The sequence below is a fragment of the Artemia franciscana genome, chromosome 20 (genome assembly GCF_032884065.1).
Source record: "Artemia franciscana chromosome 20, ASM3288406v1, whole genome shotgun sequence".
Classification (NCBI taxonomy): Eukaryota; Metazoa; Arthropoda; class Branchiopoda; order Anostraca; family Artemiidae; genus Artemia; species Artemia franciscana.
In genome coordinates, this window is record NC_088882.1 from 35788565 (window position 1) to 35805759 (window position 17195).

The 17195-nt window shown below is 32.2% G+C and overlaps 1 protein-coding gene across 1 annotated transcript in view; it reads right to left on the reverse strand.

The window, feature by feature from the left end:
- The window catches only part of LOC136040191 (probable flavin-containing monoamine oxidase A), a 74385-nt gene that overhangs the window by 18196 nt on the left and 38994 nt on the right, over positions 1-17195 (reverse strand). Inside the window, exons 6-8 of the mRNA XM_065724342.1 lie at positions 13718-13859; positions 9666-9845; positions 2406-2590 (exon numbers count right to left, since the gene is read on the reverse strand). Of these exons, the coding sequence (XP_065580414.1) occupies positions 2406-2590; positions 9666-9845; positions 13718-13859 (507 nt within the window). The remainder of the gene's footprint in view (positions 1-2405; positions 2591-9665; positions 9846-13717; positions 13860-17195) is intronic.

Sequence of the window (17195 nt, forward strand, 5' to 3'; positions counted from 1 at the left end):
TTGTGGCAGTTTCTGTTCCGGCCCAAAAAATTCTAGCAAAATAAGCAATTAATAAGTAATAAAAATTACCACTGGCACCACTAATGTAACCGGTCCAAATTGTGGCAGTTTCTGTTCCGGCCCAAAAAATTCTAGCAAAATAAGCAATTAATAAGTAATAAAAATTACCATAAAAGCGCAGAAAAGAGAAGATAGATGCGTTCCATTCTATCTCGATTTCCCTTTTTAGGCTAAACTGTATTTTAGTGCGATATTACACCACCTAAATAAGTTTCCGGTCACAAAGGAATATATTTAAAGACTTGTAAATTTCAGCTTTAGGTACGTATACAATTTCTAATGCATATTTGGAGAAAAGATTGAAAACTTCCAATATGCTGATGTAAAATGGAAAAAAAAATCTCAGGCAGAAATTTAAGATTTTTTATTTACAGTCTCGATCATTATAATTTTTTTTTCTAACAACCTCATTATCCATTTTGGAGCAAGGCATCTATTTAATGAGTGGCCCAATCCTGCGTTATATGTTACCCTGGTTCTAGGCAATAGTTGAATCACAGGTGAAAAACTTTTTTCTCCTGTTTCCTCTAAACCCCTCCCTCCTCTCTCTCTCTCTCTCTCTCTCTCTCTCTCTCTCTATCTCTCTCTCTCTCTCTCTCTCTCTCTCTCTCTCTCTCTCTCTCTCTCTCTCTCTCTCTCTCTCTCTCTCTCTCTCTCTCTCTCATCTTTCTTTTTCTAAATTAGTATATTGAAATATTACAATTTTATCTTGTTTTTTTTCTGATTTCTAAAATTTAGAAATTGTAAAAAAAAATTAATTAGAAATTTTAGAGTAAAAATTTTTAAATAACAATAAAATTAAAACAAAATTCAAAATAAAACATTTTAAAATTTTGGAATAAAATTTTGCTCTTTTTAAAAATAAGAATAAAACAACTGTAGTTATCAAATTCTTTTTCTCGCTGATTTTTCTATTTTTAGAATGGAAAAAATATGGTTAACGCGCTAGACTCTTTCGACTGTGAAGACGTTTGATTTCTGGTGTCGCTGGTAATTTGATCTGGAACGGGAGTCAGTGGCGTGACTCTGTAAGTTCAGCCAGAATTGACCTAGCTCTAGAAAGGTATCCCGAGAAATCTGCTGGGGGGGGGGGGGGGGAATGGAAAGTGTCGTATGATTTGCATTTTCTATCTACTTCAGTTTTTTTCTTTATTTTGATTTACATGAAGAAAAGAAAGGGAATGTATTCTGTCCACTAAAATAGGTTTGACGACGCACATGGGAGTAAATAGGAAACAAAGGAGTAGATAGGAAAAAAAACAGGAAATAGGAAATTGGAAAAAAAAGTAATAAGACGATACTCGATGTTACAAGCGACATAAAATTATTGCTAATTTTTCCGGTCAAGAAGATTTTTGAACTTAAAAATCCTAAGATCGAAAAATCTTTAGTCTTAAAAAACGAACTTAAAAAGGGGTGAGAAAAATACAAATAATCTTAGAACTAATATTATTAATTAACCGTAGTGAGTGGCCAATTAGAACAAAATAAAGACAATACATTCATTACAAGGTTTACAAAAGTTTGATTTTTTTTTTGGGGGGGGGGGGGTGCCGCTTAAAGTTGCCAAGGAACACAATTTTTTGTCATATTTTATTAATATAAAATTTAATAGAACAAAATTTTTCCATGAAAGACAGAACAGTTATTTTACAATAATATTAAATACTTTTTCTACTAATAATATGTTGCAAAACTCTAAGGGGAAAAGATACAAAATTTTGACAAAGTAATAACCCAAAAATGAGACTAAATAATAAAAAGAGAGTATAATTTTGGAATATCTATCCCAAAATAAGGACAAAGGTCAAAATGAAAGGAAATTTAGGAAAAGACAAAATATTTCGGCTAGATAAACAAAAGAGAAAGTTCACTCAACCTTTCCAATATAAGAATATTAAAGGACTTTTTACCTGTATCTGATTTTAATTAATTTGCACTAGATTAAGAATAGTAATTATAAACAAGAATAACTGTTTCATTTTATTTGAATCAAGTTTAAATCTATCTTTGAACATGTTTTTTTTTTCATTTTTCTTTTTTGTAAAGTATTTAAGTTTTATTCCATCCTTTTATGTCTGAGTTTTGAGCTATTTTCTTTGTTTTCTCGTTGATAAACGTGTAATATTACTTGTAAAAAAAAAAGTCCATTTTTTCTTCCAAAGCTCGCAGCCTTATCAAAATTATGCCAGTTTTCAATATTTTCATTTCAATTTATTATAAATGGAAAGCCAGCACGGTCAAAACAATTATTTAATTTTCCTAAAGGATAATAACTATTAGCAATTCCCTATATTATACGCTATTGGAGAGCTTATGATTAAAATCAACATATAAGAACTCACCTTCCTTCTGGCTTTCTAAGATATTGAAAGCTATAAGCTACACCTGGTACATTGAAAGAAACAGGACACCCTCCAGCATACAGCTCATCAGACCAATTTTTTTCTATAAAACTAGTTGGACTCTTAGCCCATGAGCCTAGACATTTCGCCAAATCTTCTAATACTGCTTTCTTTCTAACTTCCGCCTTAAAAAGAAAAAAAATAAAAAAAAGGATATATTAACTTTAGAAAAGAGTGTTTCAATTATATAATATCCAAATCTGTTCGAAAAGCACTTAAAATAATACTAAACGAAATTTAGCAAACAGGGAAAGCGTTTTAAATTTTTCAGTTCCTCCACCAGGGATATTTTGTAATATTTTTGTAACCGTAATTTTTAATTTTTAATCATTTAAAATTAGGGTTCAACTACACTATACATGAATATGTCCTTAATTTTTAATAGTACAGGCGAGGCACCCCATAATAGCCTGAAGTTATTGGGTTAATAAAGAAAGTTGTCTCCCAACATAATTAAAACTCACAACAAAAGAAATCAATCGGACTTCTAGCGGCTTTCTTACTATTGTCTAAAACAAGGAAAAAAAGAAGATAAAGCTTGAAAAGGATACATTAACATATCAGCTTTAAGAAAGAGATAAAATTATGGTGAACCCCAAGATGATACAATAGCACCCCATTTCTACGTGAAATTTGGTAAACAGGGGGAACAATTTAGAGCCAGAAAAATTGTAGTTTTTCGTGAGGGGTCTAAAAGCTACCTCCTTGAAGGAAGTCAAGAAGTCAAAGCTGAAGTTTTTACTAGTAATTTATAATATTTGATAGGGACTGAATTCAAGTTAATCAAGAGAGTGGACTTTCAAAACTATTCCGAAATATTTGGACAGCTACAAAGCAAACTGTTTTATGAAAAAAAAAAAAAAACAAGTACAGGATTGTTCGCCTGAAAGCAAGTTTTCCTGGAAAGAAACTATATAAATAAGCGACAGATACCGTAAGTACGGGATAAAAAATTTCTTCTATTTCGATATTTTGCAGTCTATGCCTATTTTTTGCCCCTCACAAAATTGCACCTCTTTCCATGTGTTTTTGCCTGATAAAAGACATTTCTCATAGCCCTGAAGAGCAAAGTTAGACTTTTTTTGGAAAAATTACGAGTACGAGATTTTGATGCAAATTTGCATTGCACATTAAAGACTGATTTTTGTGCAATTTTTATTTTTTTATGTGCAATTTTCAATAAAACTTTTATTTTTATTTATCTTACTGCTATACACTAAGTGAGTGTCACAAATGACTTAATTTTATTTTTTGGCCTTCGTAAAGATAAAGATGATACTGCACCCCTCGAGGTTCTTATTTACATGACAAAGTTACTATATTCCCCCCCCAAAAAAAATATTGATACACCTTTGCAACTGAGGTTTACCTTTTCTGCATCAACATTGATGTTTTAACAAACATCTTTTAGTCTGATTTACTTTAAATATTGAGCAAGGATGAGATTTAAAAATGAGCAAAAAGTGGACTTCATGGGGACTTTCTACACCATTTCTGAAATATTTGAACTCCCAAGCATTAAAACTATTGATGCCAAGGCTCCAAAGAAAACCATCTTACAAAAAAAAAAAAAAAAAAAAAACAAAAAAAAAAAAAAAAAAAAAACAAAAAAAAAAAACAAAAAAAAAAAAAAATGCAAATACAGGACTTTATCCAACTATAAAACTTCCTCTAGCCCAGATGTTCCGAGCACAGTTCAATGATTTTATTTACCCTGAATTCATAACCAAAAAATGAACAAAAATACTTGAATTTTTAACCAAGAATGGACATAATTTATAATCATTATCCTCTATAAGAATGGTTTTGGACAAATTTGGACATAATGTAACAATGCTTCTTCTGTGTCACAGAAATTATCGCCGGTGAATATTCAGATCCTATGAGGCCAGATTTGCTAAGGAGTTTTGATTAGAGAAATATTCAGAAAAGATTCAGGAAGCGTAATATAAAAGGAAGTGTGGGATACTAGAATTTAAAAAAACTAAAAAATCATTTATAATTGATGATCTTTTTTTGCTTTTTTTTGCTCGATAGGACACAGAAAACACGTAAGTGACGTTGTAAATAAAATTAAGTCAAACACAAACACAAGAGTTTTCCGACGTCACACCGGCGTACTCTAGCCTCTGTAGCTTACGCAATTTTGATGTTGCTGATGAATACCAGGGTATAACTCTTAAACTACAGAAATTGCAAGATATACTGAACCGCATATCTTGCGAAAATTGAATTTTTGCAAGATATGCTGTTTTACATCAGCAAAATACGTCAGATAGTATACTATATACACTATACAATAGTATACTATACTATTGATATTATAGTATACTAAAAATGATTTAGGCTGCTTTTTAAAAAGAAAGAAAAGAGTAAGATAAGTGGAATAATTATAAACTATACTATACTCTTCAATACTATATACTATACTACAGAGAGTATATTATACTAGAAATGATTTACGGTGCTTTTTAAAAGGGAAGAAAAAAATAAGATAAGCAGAATAATTGCAAAAAGTACGATATGATTAATAATATAATTATTCCAATTAGTGGAATAATATAAAAAAAACAAGGATTGAAGACCTTTCATTTTTGCTGGACATGCTCACGTAATTACGCATAACTACGCAAAAAAGAAGTAAAAAGAAAGGCCTTCAATCCTAGCTTTTTTTTTATTCTACCATTTCACTTATATTATTATAGTTATAACTACAGTTATAGATATAAGTACATAGTTATAACTATATGCAGTTATAACTAAGAGCTACGCAAATTTAAACACTAAACAAAACATACAATAATAGGCAACCTTTTAACATTGTAGGCAACGATACGTTAACCAACAACATTATTCAGGCAACGTTACTATTTCAGTGGTGTCTATAAAGTCTGATAAGTCAGCTGAGGTAATACATATATATATATATATATATATATATATATATATATATATATATATATATATATATATATATATATATTAACTATTAGAAAATGTAAGAAAGTTGACAACTCTCGTCGGTAAAATGTCATCGAGGCCAGTTTAAGCGGTTAATGGATTTGAAACAATAATTCGGGAATTGGGCCTGGAACAACGTTTATTAATCATTATCGTAGGGAACCATCTTTGTTTTGATTATTCAATAGCTAGGACCTACAAGCTCTGTTTTTCAATTGGCTGGAAAAGATTATAAATTTGCAAGCATAGGGATTAGAGGGTGGTTAAAGGGTGGGTATGCACGATTTGATTAATAAACTCTAACTGAAAATAAATTTTCAAATTAAAATCAATTATCACAATTAAATAAATTACGATAATGAAAACAAATTATCACAAATAAGAACACCTCCCTCAAACCCCGTTAATACTAGAGTGCCATTTACCCCTTACTAAAGAGTATACAAGTTCTGAATAGTGTGACTTTTTTCGATATTAAAAAACATAAAAAATCAAAATTCTAGTTTAATTTACAGGAAATTTTGTTTTTACAAATATTGTGTTTACTTTTTAAAGGGGCTGAGGTAAAATATAAACGCTAATATTAAAATATAAATTAGGAATTGGGGCCTGGAACAACGTATATTAATCATCATCGTAAGGAGCAGTCTTTATTTTGATTGTTCAATAAATAGAACCTACGAGCAGCGCATATTTTTCAAGTGGCGCATCCTTTTTTTCTTTAATAAGAAATGAAAGATGACGTAGCAGGAGAAGACTTTAAAGTCTTCATCATTATTATCATCATCATTATCATTATTACGTTATGCAGTAGATTCTTTACAGGCGATGCAATCGTCAAATTCGATAAAAATCTTGACGTTAATCTTGAAGTCAATTTCAGATGCAAATGAACGATACATTTAAAATTCAGGATGAAATTCTGATTCTAAAGGTGTGTCTATTTCTTAGCTATCTCATCAGTGAGTTATTCAGAAAGTTTACCGAAAAGGCTCACTAGAAAATTGCATAAGAAATACAGTGAAGCATGGGGTACATTGAACCGTAACAGCCAGAAGCCCCCCTCTCCATTTTTCTATGTACATGACTAGAGGTGTGGCAGCTAACCATGTGCCGCACTTCTATATCACACTAGATATTATTATATTATTTAACAAATTTTACTCTCTTATATATTTTATATTTAAGGTTAAATATATATTTCCAGTTGCACTGGACATTTTGCACAAGACATACCACAGTCTTCCTTGTTTTAAAATTCGCAAAAATCTTGGTTTAGTAAAGTGAATCATCTGCCGCCCAAAACCTGTCATGAAATTCATGAAATTTTTAATGCAATATGACACTTTAGTTAGTGTTGCCATGTTGAACCTTGAAAACAAATAGGCAAAGCCAATTATTAAATTTGACAAGAATTAAATTATTATTATTAATTAAATTATTAATTTCTCCGTCTGTAAAAATTCACATACAAATAATCTGATGATTCTTTGGGGGACAACTACATCTTCTTGTTTAATGTCATATATTTTTAGCTTATTTTCAACAGATTTTTTTTTTTTTTTTTTTTTTTTTTTTTTTTAGTTTGGTGCCAGCTACTACCAACAAGAGCTAAGAGCTCATATGGCACTTGTGACGAGGCAAGAAGAGCTAAGAGTCAAGAGCTCATATGGTATGAGCTCTAACAAAATTCTAAGTATCAACAGATTGATTTAAAAGGAAAATCAGAGGCTTAATGCCGGTCAGGATTTAAAATAAGAGCTCTGAGTCACGATGTCCTCCTAAATATCAAAATTCATTAAGATCCGATCACCCACTCGTAAGTTATAAATACCTCATTTTTTCTAATTTTTCCTCTCCCTTTAGCCCCCCAGATGGTCGAATCTGGGAAAACGACTTTATCAAGTCAATTTGTGGAGCTCCCTGACACGCCTACCATTTTTAATCGTCCTAACACGTCCAGAAGCACCAAACTCGCCAAATCACTGAACCCGTCCCCAAAACTCCCCCAGGGCCGAATCCAGTACGGTTACGTCAATCACGTATCAAGGACATTTGCTTATTCTATCCACCAAGATTTCCCCCTCCAACTCCCCCCAACGTCAAAAGATCTAGTCGGGATTTGAAAAAAGAGCTCTGAGACATGAATTCCTTCTAAATATCAACTTTCATTAAGATCCGATCACCTATTCGTAAGATAAAAATAACCCAATTTTCACGTTTTCCAAGAATTCCCGTTTCCCCCTCCAACTCCCCCCAATGTCACAGGATCTGGTCGGAATTTAAAATTAGACTTTAAAGCACAAGATCCTTCTAAATATCAAATTTCATTAAGATCTGGTCACCCTTTCGTAAGTTACAAATACCTTATTTTTCCAAATAACCCCCCCACCCCGCTCAACCAAAGAGAGCAGATTCGGTCCGGTTATGTCAGTCACGTATCTTATACAGATTTTTATTGTTCCCATCCAGTTTCATCCTGATCTCTCCGCTTTAAGTATTTTCTAAGATTTCCGGTCCCCCCAACTACCCGCCCCCAATGACGCTGGATCCGGTTGAGATTTAAAATAAGAGATCTGAGTTACGAGGTCCTTCTAAATATGAAGTTTCATGAAGATCCGATCACTCCTCCGTAAGTTAAAATACGTCATTTTTTCTATGTTTTTAGAATTACCCCCCCCCCCCCCAATAGAGCGGATCCGTTCCAATTATGTAAATCACTTATCTAAGATTCTGCTTATTTTTCCCACCAAGTTTCAAACCGATGTCTCCAATCTAAGCATTTTCCATGATTTTAGGTCCCCCCCCCCCAATGTCACCAGATCCGGTCGGGATTTAAAATAAGAGCTTTGAGACACGATATCCTTCTAACCATCAAATTTCATTGAGATCCGATCACCCGTTCGTAAATTAAAAATACCTCATTTTTTCTAATTTTTCAGAATTAACCCCCCCCCCCCCCAACTACCCCAAAGAGAGCGGATCCGTTCCGGGTTATGTCAATCATGTATCTAGGACTTGTACTTATTTTTCCCACCAAGTTTCATCCCGATCCCTCCACTCTAAGTGTTTTCCAAGATTTTAGGTTCCCCCTCCTAACTCCCCCCCCCCCCAATGTTACCAGATCCGTTCGGGATTGAAACTAACAGCTCTGAGACACGATATCCTTCCAAAAATCAAATTTCATTAAGATCTGATAATCCGTTCGTAAGTTAAAAATACTTCATTTTTTCTATTTTTTCCGAATTATCGGGCCCCCTACTCCTCCCCCCCAGATGGTCAAATAGGGAAAACGACTATTTCTAATTTAATCTGGTCCGGTCCCTGATATGCCTGCCAAATTTCATCGTCCTAGCTTACCTGGAAGTGCCTAAAGTAGCAAAACCGGGACCGACAGACCGACAGCATTTGCGATTGCTATATGTCACTTGGTTAATACTAAGTGCCATAAAAACTATATAGCCGCATATTAAGGTCTTTTTTTTCAATAGCTTAATTCCCAATTCGCCTAATCTTTTAAAGCATAAATGGTTGGTTAAATTTTCTCTCGACCGATTTAGATTTGAAAAAAAAATGACAAAGCCAACTATTAAATTTGACAAGAACTAGATTATTATTAATTTTTATTAATTAAATTAAATTATTAATCATTCTTTCTGTAAAAATTCACATACAAATAATCTGATGATTCTTCGGGGGACAATTACATCTTCTTAAGTTGTTTAGTGTCATATATTTTTAGCTTATTCTCAGCACTTTTTTTTTTTTTTTTTTTTTTTTTTTTTTTTTTTTTTTTTTTTTTTTTTTTTTTTTTTTTTTTTTTTTTTTTTTTAGTTTGGTGCCAGCTACTACCAAAAACTATATAGCCGCATACTAAGGTCTTTTTTTCAATAACTTAATTCTCAATTTGCCTAATCTTTTAAGTATAAATTGTTGGTAAAATTTTCCCTTGACCCATTCGGATTTAAACTTCACTGTCCGTGGTACTTCAACTACTCTCAAAACTGTCTAATTCAGTTTTCTTTGAGTTAAAACCTTTCGACTATGCCGAACCATTCTGTTTTTTTTTTCATATAGAAAAGTGTTTGACTTTTTCGCAAAGTTTGAATTTTTCTGGGGAGGGGGCTAGTGTCTGGAACATTCTAAGCCACAACTTTAAAGTTCTCCAGTCACTTAGGGTGGGAATCATTCCCACAAGTATAGAGTAAGTTAAAACTACCAACTTTTTAGCTAGTTTACCTCTACGCCAGCCCATTCTATTCCTTGTCTTCCAGCAATAAATCCTACCAATGCTGGAACACCATTGTTCGTAGTTGCGTCGTATACTACACTTAATGGCCCATTAGAGATGCCATCAATATTAGAAAGTCCTCCATTACTGACAATCTCACCAGAATATCCCTCTTCCGTCCAGTAGGACTAAAAAAATATAAATGTATATAATCATATAAATATATATAAAAGAGCCAAAAGCCAAAGAGCTAAGAGCTAAATAAAAAACACAAGTAATTAGTAAATGGCAAAAACAGAAAAAAAATATAGTAGTAGGTGCAGGGTTGCCACCTGTAGCACGAAAGTAGTATTTTAGCACTATTTCATTGTGTGTCGCGCTATAACATTTGCTCAGGATTGCAACCTGTACCATGAGAGTATTATTTTAGCAAAATTTTGTTATGTGTCACGCTGCAGTAAGTGCTTAGGATGGCCAATTGTAGCCCGAAACTGTTATTTTAGCACCACTTCATTACGTGTCTCGCGGTAGCAAGTTGTCAGTTCTGCCACCTGTAGCATAAAAGTGCTATTTTAGTACTATTACAGTTAACTTTTCGACTGTAGCACGAAAAATCGCTGTGTAGCACGCAAATTTGGGCAATTATGACATATTACAACTACAATTTTACAAATAACAAAAGCCTACAACTACAAAACCGATTTTTACAACTACAAAAACCGATAACTACAATTAAGACCTAATATGTCACGAAACTTTGATTGAGAATATACCCAAAAAATATTCTAACGTAAAGTTGCAATTCAGGAGTTTTTTCCCTTGCTAGTAAATAAGACAATGTTCTGAATATTTGAACTGAAAATCAAATTTTTCTACCCAATTCAAATAAATGAGTCTTTCCATTCTCGAATTACTGTGATAAACAACAAAAAGCTTTTATTATATTGTTCTTGTTTAATAACATTCATCCCCAGCTTGGTGGTAAGCGAGTGGCAAGTTTCAAAGCTGTGCTCCAAACTATTTCAGTCACAAAGTCTATAGCTGTCTATAACTATAACTGATAACTATAATAACTATAACTGATAACTATAACTATAACTGATTGTCTGACCGTAACGCAACTTTGTAATCAGGAAGAGATATTTTTCTAGTAATGCTTGTGAGAATCAGATATAGGTGAAGGGCAAAAAGGAGGGTGGTTTATTCTTGCTATCAGAACACCTAGCGGAAGAGAATTACTTTAGTACCACAGAGATATGAGATTAATTTTTTAATTTGAGGTTTACTGTGATAAATGCATAAAACCCTAAACGCATTTTTTATATTTTCTGTTTGAGCATACCTAAATTTAATGTCTAACTTTCATAGCTGGCATCTGGCAACAGTGGAACCAAACACATGTTTGTATTAAACAAGTACTTTACTTGCACTTATATTTAAAGCAGGACCAGGACGTTTTGTGCCTCATCTGGTATTTGAAATTTCGGTGTTATTTTGGAATTCGTTTTACCGTAGCCTTAGCAGAATCGCACCTCAAATAATCTCAAAAGAGATTATCGAATACTGACCAAACTCAGTCAGCAGTAAGAGTAAGAGGCCCAGTCAGACCAAACTTTTTTGTCGGGAAGGATTCGCTTATTCTTCATTACCGCTGCCAGAAAAGGGATGCTGGATATATACAACTTTATCAGAAGCATGGCTTCTGATAAAGTTGTATTTGGGAAACTTGGGAAATTTGGAAAACACAATTAGCAAAGAAACGCCTATCTATTTCTCAACCATCTCTACAGATCAGCAGAACTACTAGGTATCACAATAAACTATAACGCTAAACGTCGTAGGAGCACAATTGTGAACTCAGTCGTGACTTCATATTTTGTGTGCGTATTTATCAACTGACATTTTTTTCTATTTTCTTTGTGATTGTAGAAGTAATAAAATTTAGCGTCCATTTTTGAATGCTACGATAGCAATTTAAACAAACGAACACATTTTAATTTAACTTAATTTAAATTTAAATTTAAACAAACGAACAATTTAAAACAAACGAACCTCTCGAATTGAATTTGGAAGGCGATATTAGCATCTTATTATTTTATTTACATTCACTTAATTTACTTCAATGTTTTTTGGATTTACGATTTGGATTTAGGATTTGGATTGTTTTTTAGAAGGAAGAGGAAATATCGGAAAAAAAAGAAGATATATAGTTTGGGAGGAATATAATTGTTTTGTATCGCAAATGGAGGGTCAGTAATAATAGGCGAAATGTAACTTAATGTCTCTTCTTGTCTGTCTTTAAACAAAATTTAAAGCAATTTAAAGCAATGTTTAAAGCATTGTTTAAAGCAATTTAAACAAACGAACACGAATCCAAAACGAAGTTTAGTATTCGTAAAAGTTCGAAGAACATAAAAAGGAGTATTACCCTGTAGCCTCGATTCTCAAGACAGAGGACTGCAAGCATACAGTTGAAAAAAAAAATTACGAATGTGAAATCAAAATATTCTTTTAGTATATTACATTAACTATATCAGTTAAAAGTTTCACTTACTACTTACACATTTCTTTATTTTCATTTCGCACTAATAACAGTTCAAAGAGGGATAAATCCTTTTATTAGGCAATGAAAAACAAAACATTGATGAAACAAACAGTTTATTAGACAGTGATAAATTTTAATTTACATTTAGGCATATTTAAGAAGAAAGGCTAGAATGAAGTTTACAATTCAAGACTTAGATCTTATCTAATTAATCATCCAATTAATTCGATTCATCTTACTAAGGATAAAAGTCGAAAATAGACTTTTTAGTAGAAATTTTTCACTGTCTACAAAAAGAATTGATCCATATTGGAACTGTTCTTTTCCTGTTTCTTTTCATTTTATTTTCTATATATATATATTTTATATTATTTATATTTATATATATCTATATGTATTATATATATATATATATATATATATATATATATATATATATATATATATATATATATATATATATATATATATATATATAATATATATATATATATATATATATATATATATATATATATATATATTTCATTTTATTAAGAAAGTAGTCTAAGAAACAATTTAAGTTGAGTCGAAAATTGTTCAACAAAGTTCCGTAATTTCATCAATTAAGCTATAATTTACCAAAATTTTGCCAATAAACTCCGTTGAATTTTCCAAAAAATTGGAATTCTCAAAAAACTTGAACTGCAAAAAGAGTGTTTTCTTCTTGTTGATCATCCTAATATTATTGCTAACAACTCTTCACAACGCAGAGCCACTTGAGCCAATACGAACAAACTCCAAAATTTCTCGGCCAACAGCTGCACTCCTCCTCGTGAGGGCCAACAGCTCCCCCCTTCTCAGCTCCATGATGATTTCCATAAGTCCCTAAATATTTCGCCATTTATTGCCTCCGGACAAACTAGTAGCCAATTTCGCCCTTAATGCCTCAAGAATTTCCTGGCGTTTATTTTGTTACGTTCTATTGCATATTTCATTAATTTTAACTTCACCTTTTCATTTCGTTTATTTTCACATTTATTTCATTTATTTTAACTTCACTTTTTCATTTCATTTATTTTCACTATTTATTTCATTTATTTTAACTTCAGGTTCTACTATTATTCGTTTATGTTTCATGAGCATTGACCATTCTATTATCTCGTAACAAAGAGAAAGCAATTGAAAGAAAGAAGAAAGAGAAAGAGGGGAAATTGAAAGAAAAAGAGACAGAGAATGAAGAGGCGAAAAGCACAAACGAGGCTTAAACAAAGACAGAGAAGAAAAAGATAAAGAAAAAAGAAGAAAAAGAGAATGAGAAGAAATAGAAAAATAACAGAAAAAAGGAAAAAGGTAGAGAAGAAAAAACATACAGACGTAAATTACAGAGCGTAAAGATACAAAGATACAGAGCGTAAATTCAACAATTTACGATAGATTCACAATTTTATTCAACGTTCTGTGGAATTTTGCTCATCATTTATTCAACAATCTTATTCATAACTTATTCGCAATATTCACAATTTACCCACTCACCTTATCATAAGTAACAATGAATTTCGTTAGATGACCAGAAGGCATATTATGCATAAGCATTCGTCTTCCTTCAGGCAATGGCGGAGAAAAATGTACCCTATTCAGACAATTGGGTGGCATTGTTGATACTAAATATTTGGCCCTAAAGATAAAAAAACAAATATAAATAAAAAAATGAAATATAAATTTATTTATAAAACATAAATAAAAAACCAAAACGTAATACAGAAGTGATAATGCAACAAATGGAACATGTATAGGTCCCGGTATATACAGAATACGACACTATATGTTACATTTACAAATAAATCATAGTCCCTACTACAGTCGGAACAAACAGACCCAAACTTCAAATAATGCTCTCCTTGGGCCACTATTTTTCAACTGACAAACGGGAGGGGGGTTACAGTAAGCCGATAATGATTAGAAGGATTGGAATTCTTCACCCTTCCTTACATACAGGGGCGTAATTTGATCTTGAAGCAACTGCCCATCCCACACCTCGGTTTACCCCTCCCCCAGACCCCAGTTTGCCCTCCCCCAGCTGAAATTAAGCTTCTCCCAAAATCTTGCTAAAACCAAGATAAACCTGCATAATTTCAGCCTCCAAAATACAAATCAATTCTCTTTAGTACACCTTTGTCTTTATGGTACTACATGGCTTATTTTTGAGTTTTCACTGTCATTTTCACTTGATTTGGCAGAATTGGCTCCAACTCCCCCCCCCCTCCCGTGTTTTGACAAAATTATATCACTGCCTACATATAAATGCCTAAAAAGACAAGTCTTTGTCAATTAACTAAAACTAGGATTTTAAATAGTTAATTAACTTACTTAGAAAACCTAATATGTCACGAAGCTTTGATTGAAAATATACCCAAAAAATATTCTAACGTAAAGTTGCAATTAAGGAGCATTTCACTTGCTAGTAAATAAGACAATGTTCTGAATATTTGAACTGAAAATCAAATTTTTCTACCCAATACAAATAAATGAGTCTTTCCATTCCCAAAGTACTGTGATAAAAAGGAGAAACTTTTTTTATTATATTGTTCTTGTGTAATAACATCCATTCCCAGCTTGGTGGTAAGCGAGTGGTAAGTTTCAAAGCTGTGATCCAAACTATTTCAGTCACAACGTCTACTATAACTGATTGTCTAACCGTAACGTAACTTTGTAATCAGGAAGAGATATTTTTCTAGTAATGCTTGTGAGAATCAGATATCGGTGAAGGGCAAAAAGGAGGTGGTTTATTCTTGCTATCAGAACACCTACCAGAAGAGAATTACTTTAGTACCACAGAGATATGAGATTAATTTGTTAATTTGAGATTTACTGTGATAAATGCATAAACGTCAAACCTCAAGATTTAGATAAAAAGTTTTTAGACGAAAAACTAAGAATCTGAAGCTTATTATTTTTTTTCCCTGAAAGCATTTTTCGCATTTTCTGTTTGAACATACCTAAATTTAATGTCTAACTTTCATATCTGGCAACAGTGGAACCAAATACGTCTTTGTATTAAACAAGTACTTTACTTGTACTTATATTTGAAGCAGGACCAGGACGTTTTGTGCCTCATCTGGTATTTCAAATTTCGGTGTTATTTTGGAATTTGTTTTACCGTAACCTTAAGAGAATCGCACCTCAGATAATCTCAAAGGAGATTATCGAATATTGACCAAACTCAGTTAGCAGTAAGAGGCCTAGTCAGATCAAACTTTTGTTGTTGGGAAGGATTCACTTTTTCTTCATTGACACTGTCAGAAAAGGGATACTGCATAGATACAATTTTATCAGAAGTAAGACTCGTTTTCTATTTGTACTTTGTGCGTTCAGAATCAATTTTACCTCCGTGGGGGATAAGGGACCGCACAGGGTTTCAGTTTTTGTCATAAGCATATTTGCCAGAAGGGAACGTCGTATCAATATCAAGCTTGGTAGGGTTTAGGAGCTATTGTTGTAGATTTGCCTTTGATAATCTGTACCTGATCTTATCTCTGCGGAGGAAAAGAGGTCAAGAAAACCTTATGTATCGGACTCCCAGGAACTGAATAGCGGAGGTATAGTTTCAATGTTCAATTAGTTAATGTTCAAGAATAGTCCCATCCCAATGAGGAATATTCAACCAGGTGAAGACATTTTTCCATTGACTGACTTGAAATTCGGCAAACGAGGCAAAATTTAACCCGTTAGCTAAGATACCAGAAGTAAACTTGCTGAGTGTCAGGGCATTGTTGGTAGAACAAATTTTAAACGATTGCTTGAATGTCTAATGCTAAACTTATTTATCTTATATAATTTGTTTTTAAAATGTATCCTTAACAAAATTTCACCAAAAACACACAATAATTTTTAAACTTTGATTCAAAATGAAAGTAAAACAAACATTCGGCCACACAAAAATATTTTTTTCATATAGTGGTTTAAAATCCGACTATCAGAGTGAAATTTGAACCCTCTTAGAATCCAGCTTAGATAGCCAAAATAGACTTCGTAAGTGTTGGCGCACCAATAATTAGACAGATTTTGGCCATTTATTTGCACATCTGATGTTAAGTTTATAAATTCCCAAAAATTTATATTTAAAATTTATTCGAAGCAACATTTCACTGAAAGCAAAAACGAATTTTCCCACTCATGTCCGGAAACGACAGCAAACCAAACATTAAGCCACACTTTTTACCGCGAGTGACTTAAGCCTCAGCAACAAAGCGACCCGGCTCAATAGTATCCAAAACTCTAAAAAAATCAAATTTTAATACCAATAGTTACATCAAAGAATTGCATTTTAATGCTAATTTTAAATATATAAGTTTCATCAAGTTTAGTCTTACCCATCAAAAGTTAAAAGCCTGAAAAAATTTGCCTGATTTTAGAAAATAGGGGAAAACACCCCCTTAAAGTTATAAAATCTTGACGAAAATTTTAATTTAGAAGTTTCAAGCTCCCATCTACAAAAATGTGGAATTTCACATTTTTTGCCAGAACACAGATCACGGATGCGTGTACTCCTCTCAGAGTTGAACTTAGATACAAGAAATCTATTTAAATGTTCATGCATCTAATTTTAATCAGTTATTTGACCCTTTAAGTTTAAGCTTAAAAATTGTAAACAAAACTTTATTGCAGAGGAAAAGAAATTTTCTAACTTTTTCCACAAGGCAAGCAAACCAAATATCTAGGAACATGAAGATATTTTTCTTTCTTTAAAAAATCTAGTTAATTTATATCAACTTAAATTTATAATTTCCACTAATAAAATATACACTCAATTTATAATGTACAAGTTCCTTTGACCTATTGCCATATATAGTTCAAATGTTTTTAACCTTGTAAATTTCATCAGGGGTGATGACCTGGGATTTTATGAATTTTCGTTCAAATAAATATAGTCTTCATTTTTAATATATCTCATTTGCCAATCTGACTTTAAAGAGTATAATTATATGTGTTTTAAGATAATTATCTAGAGACA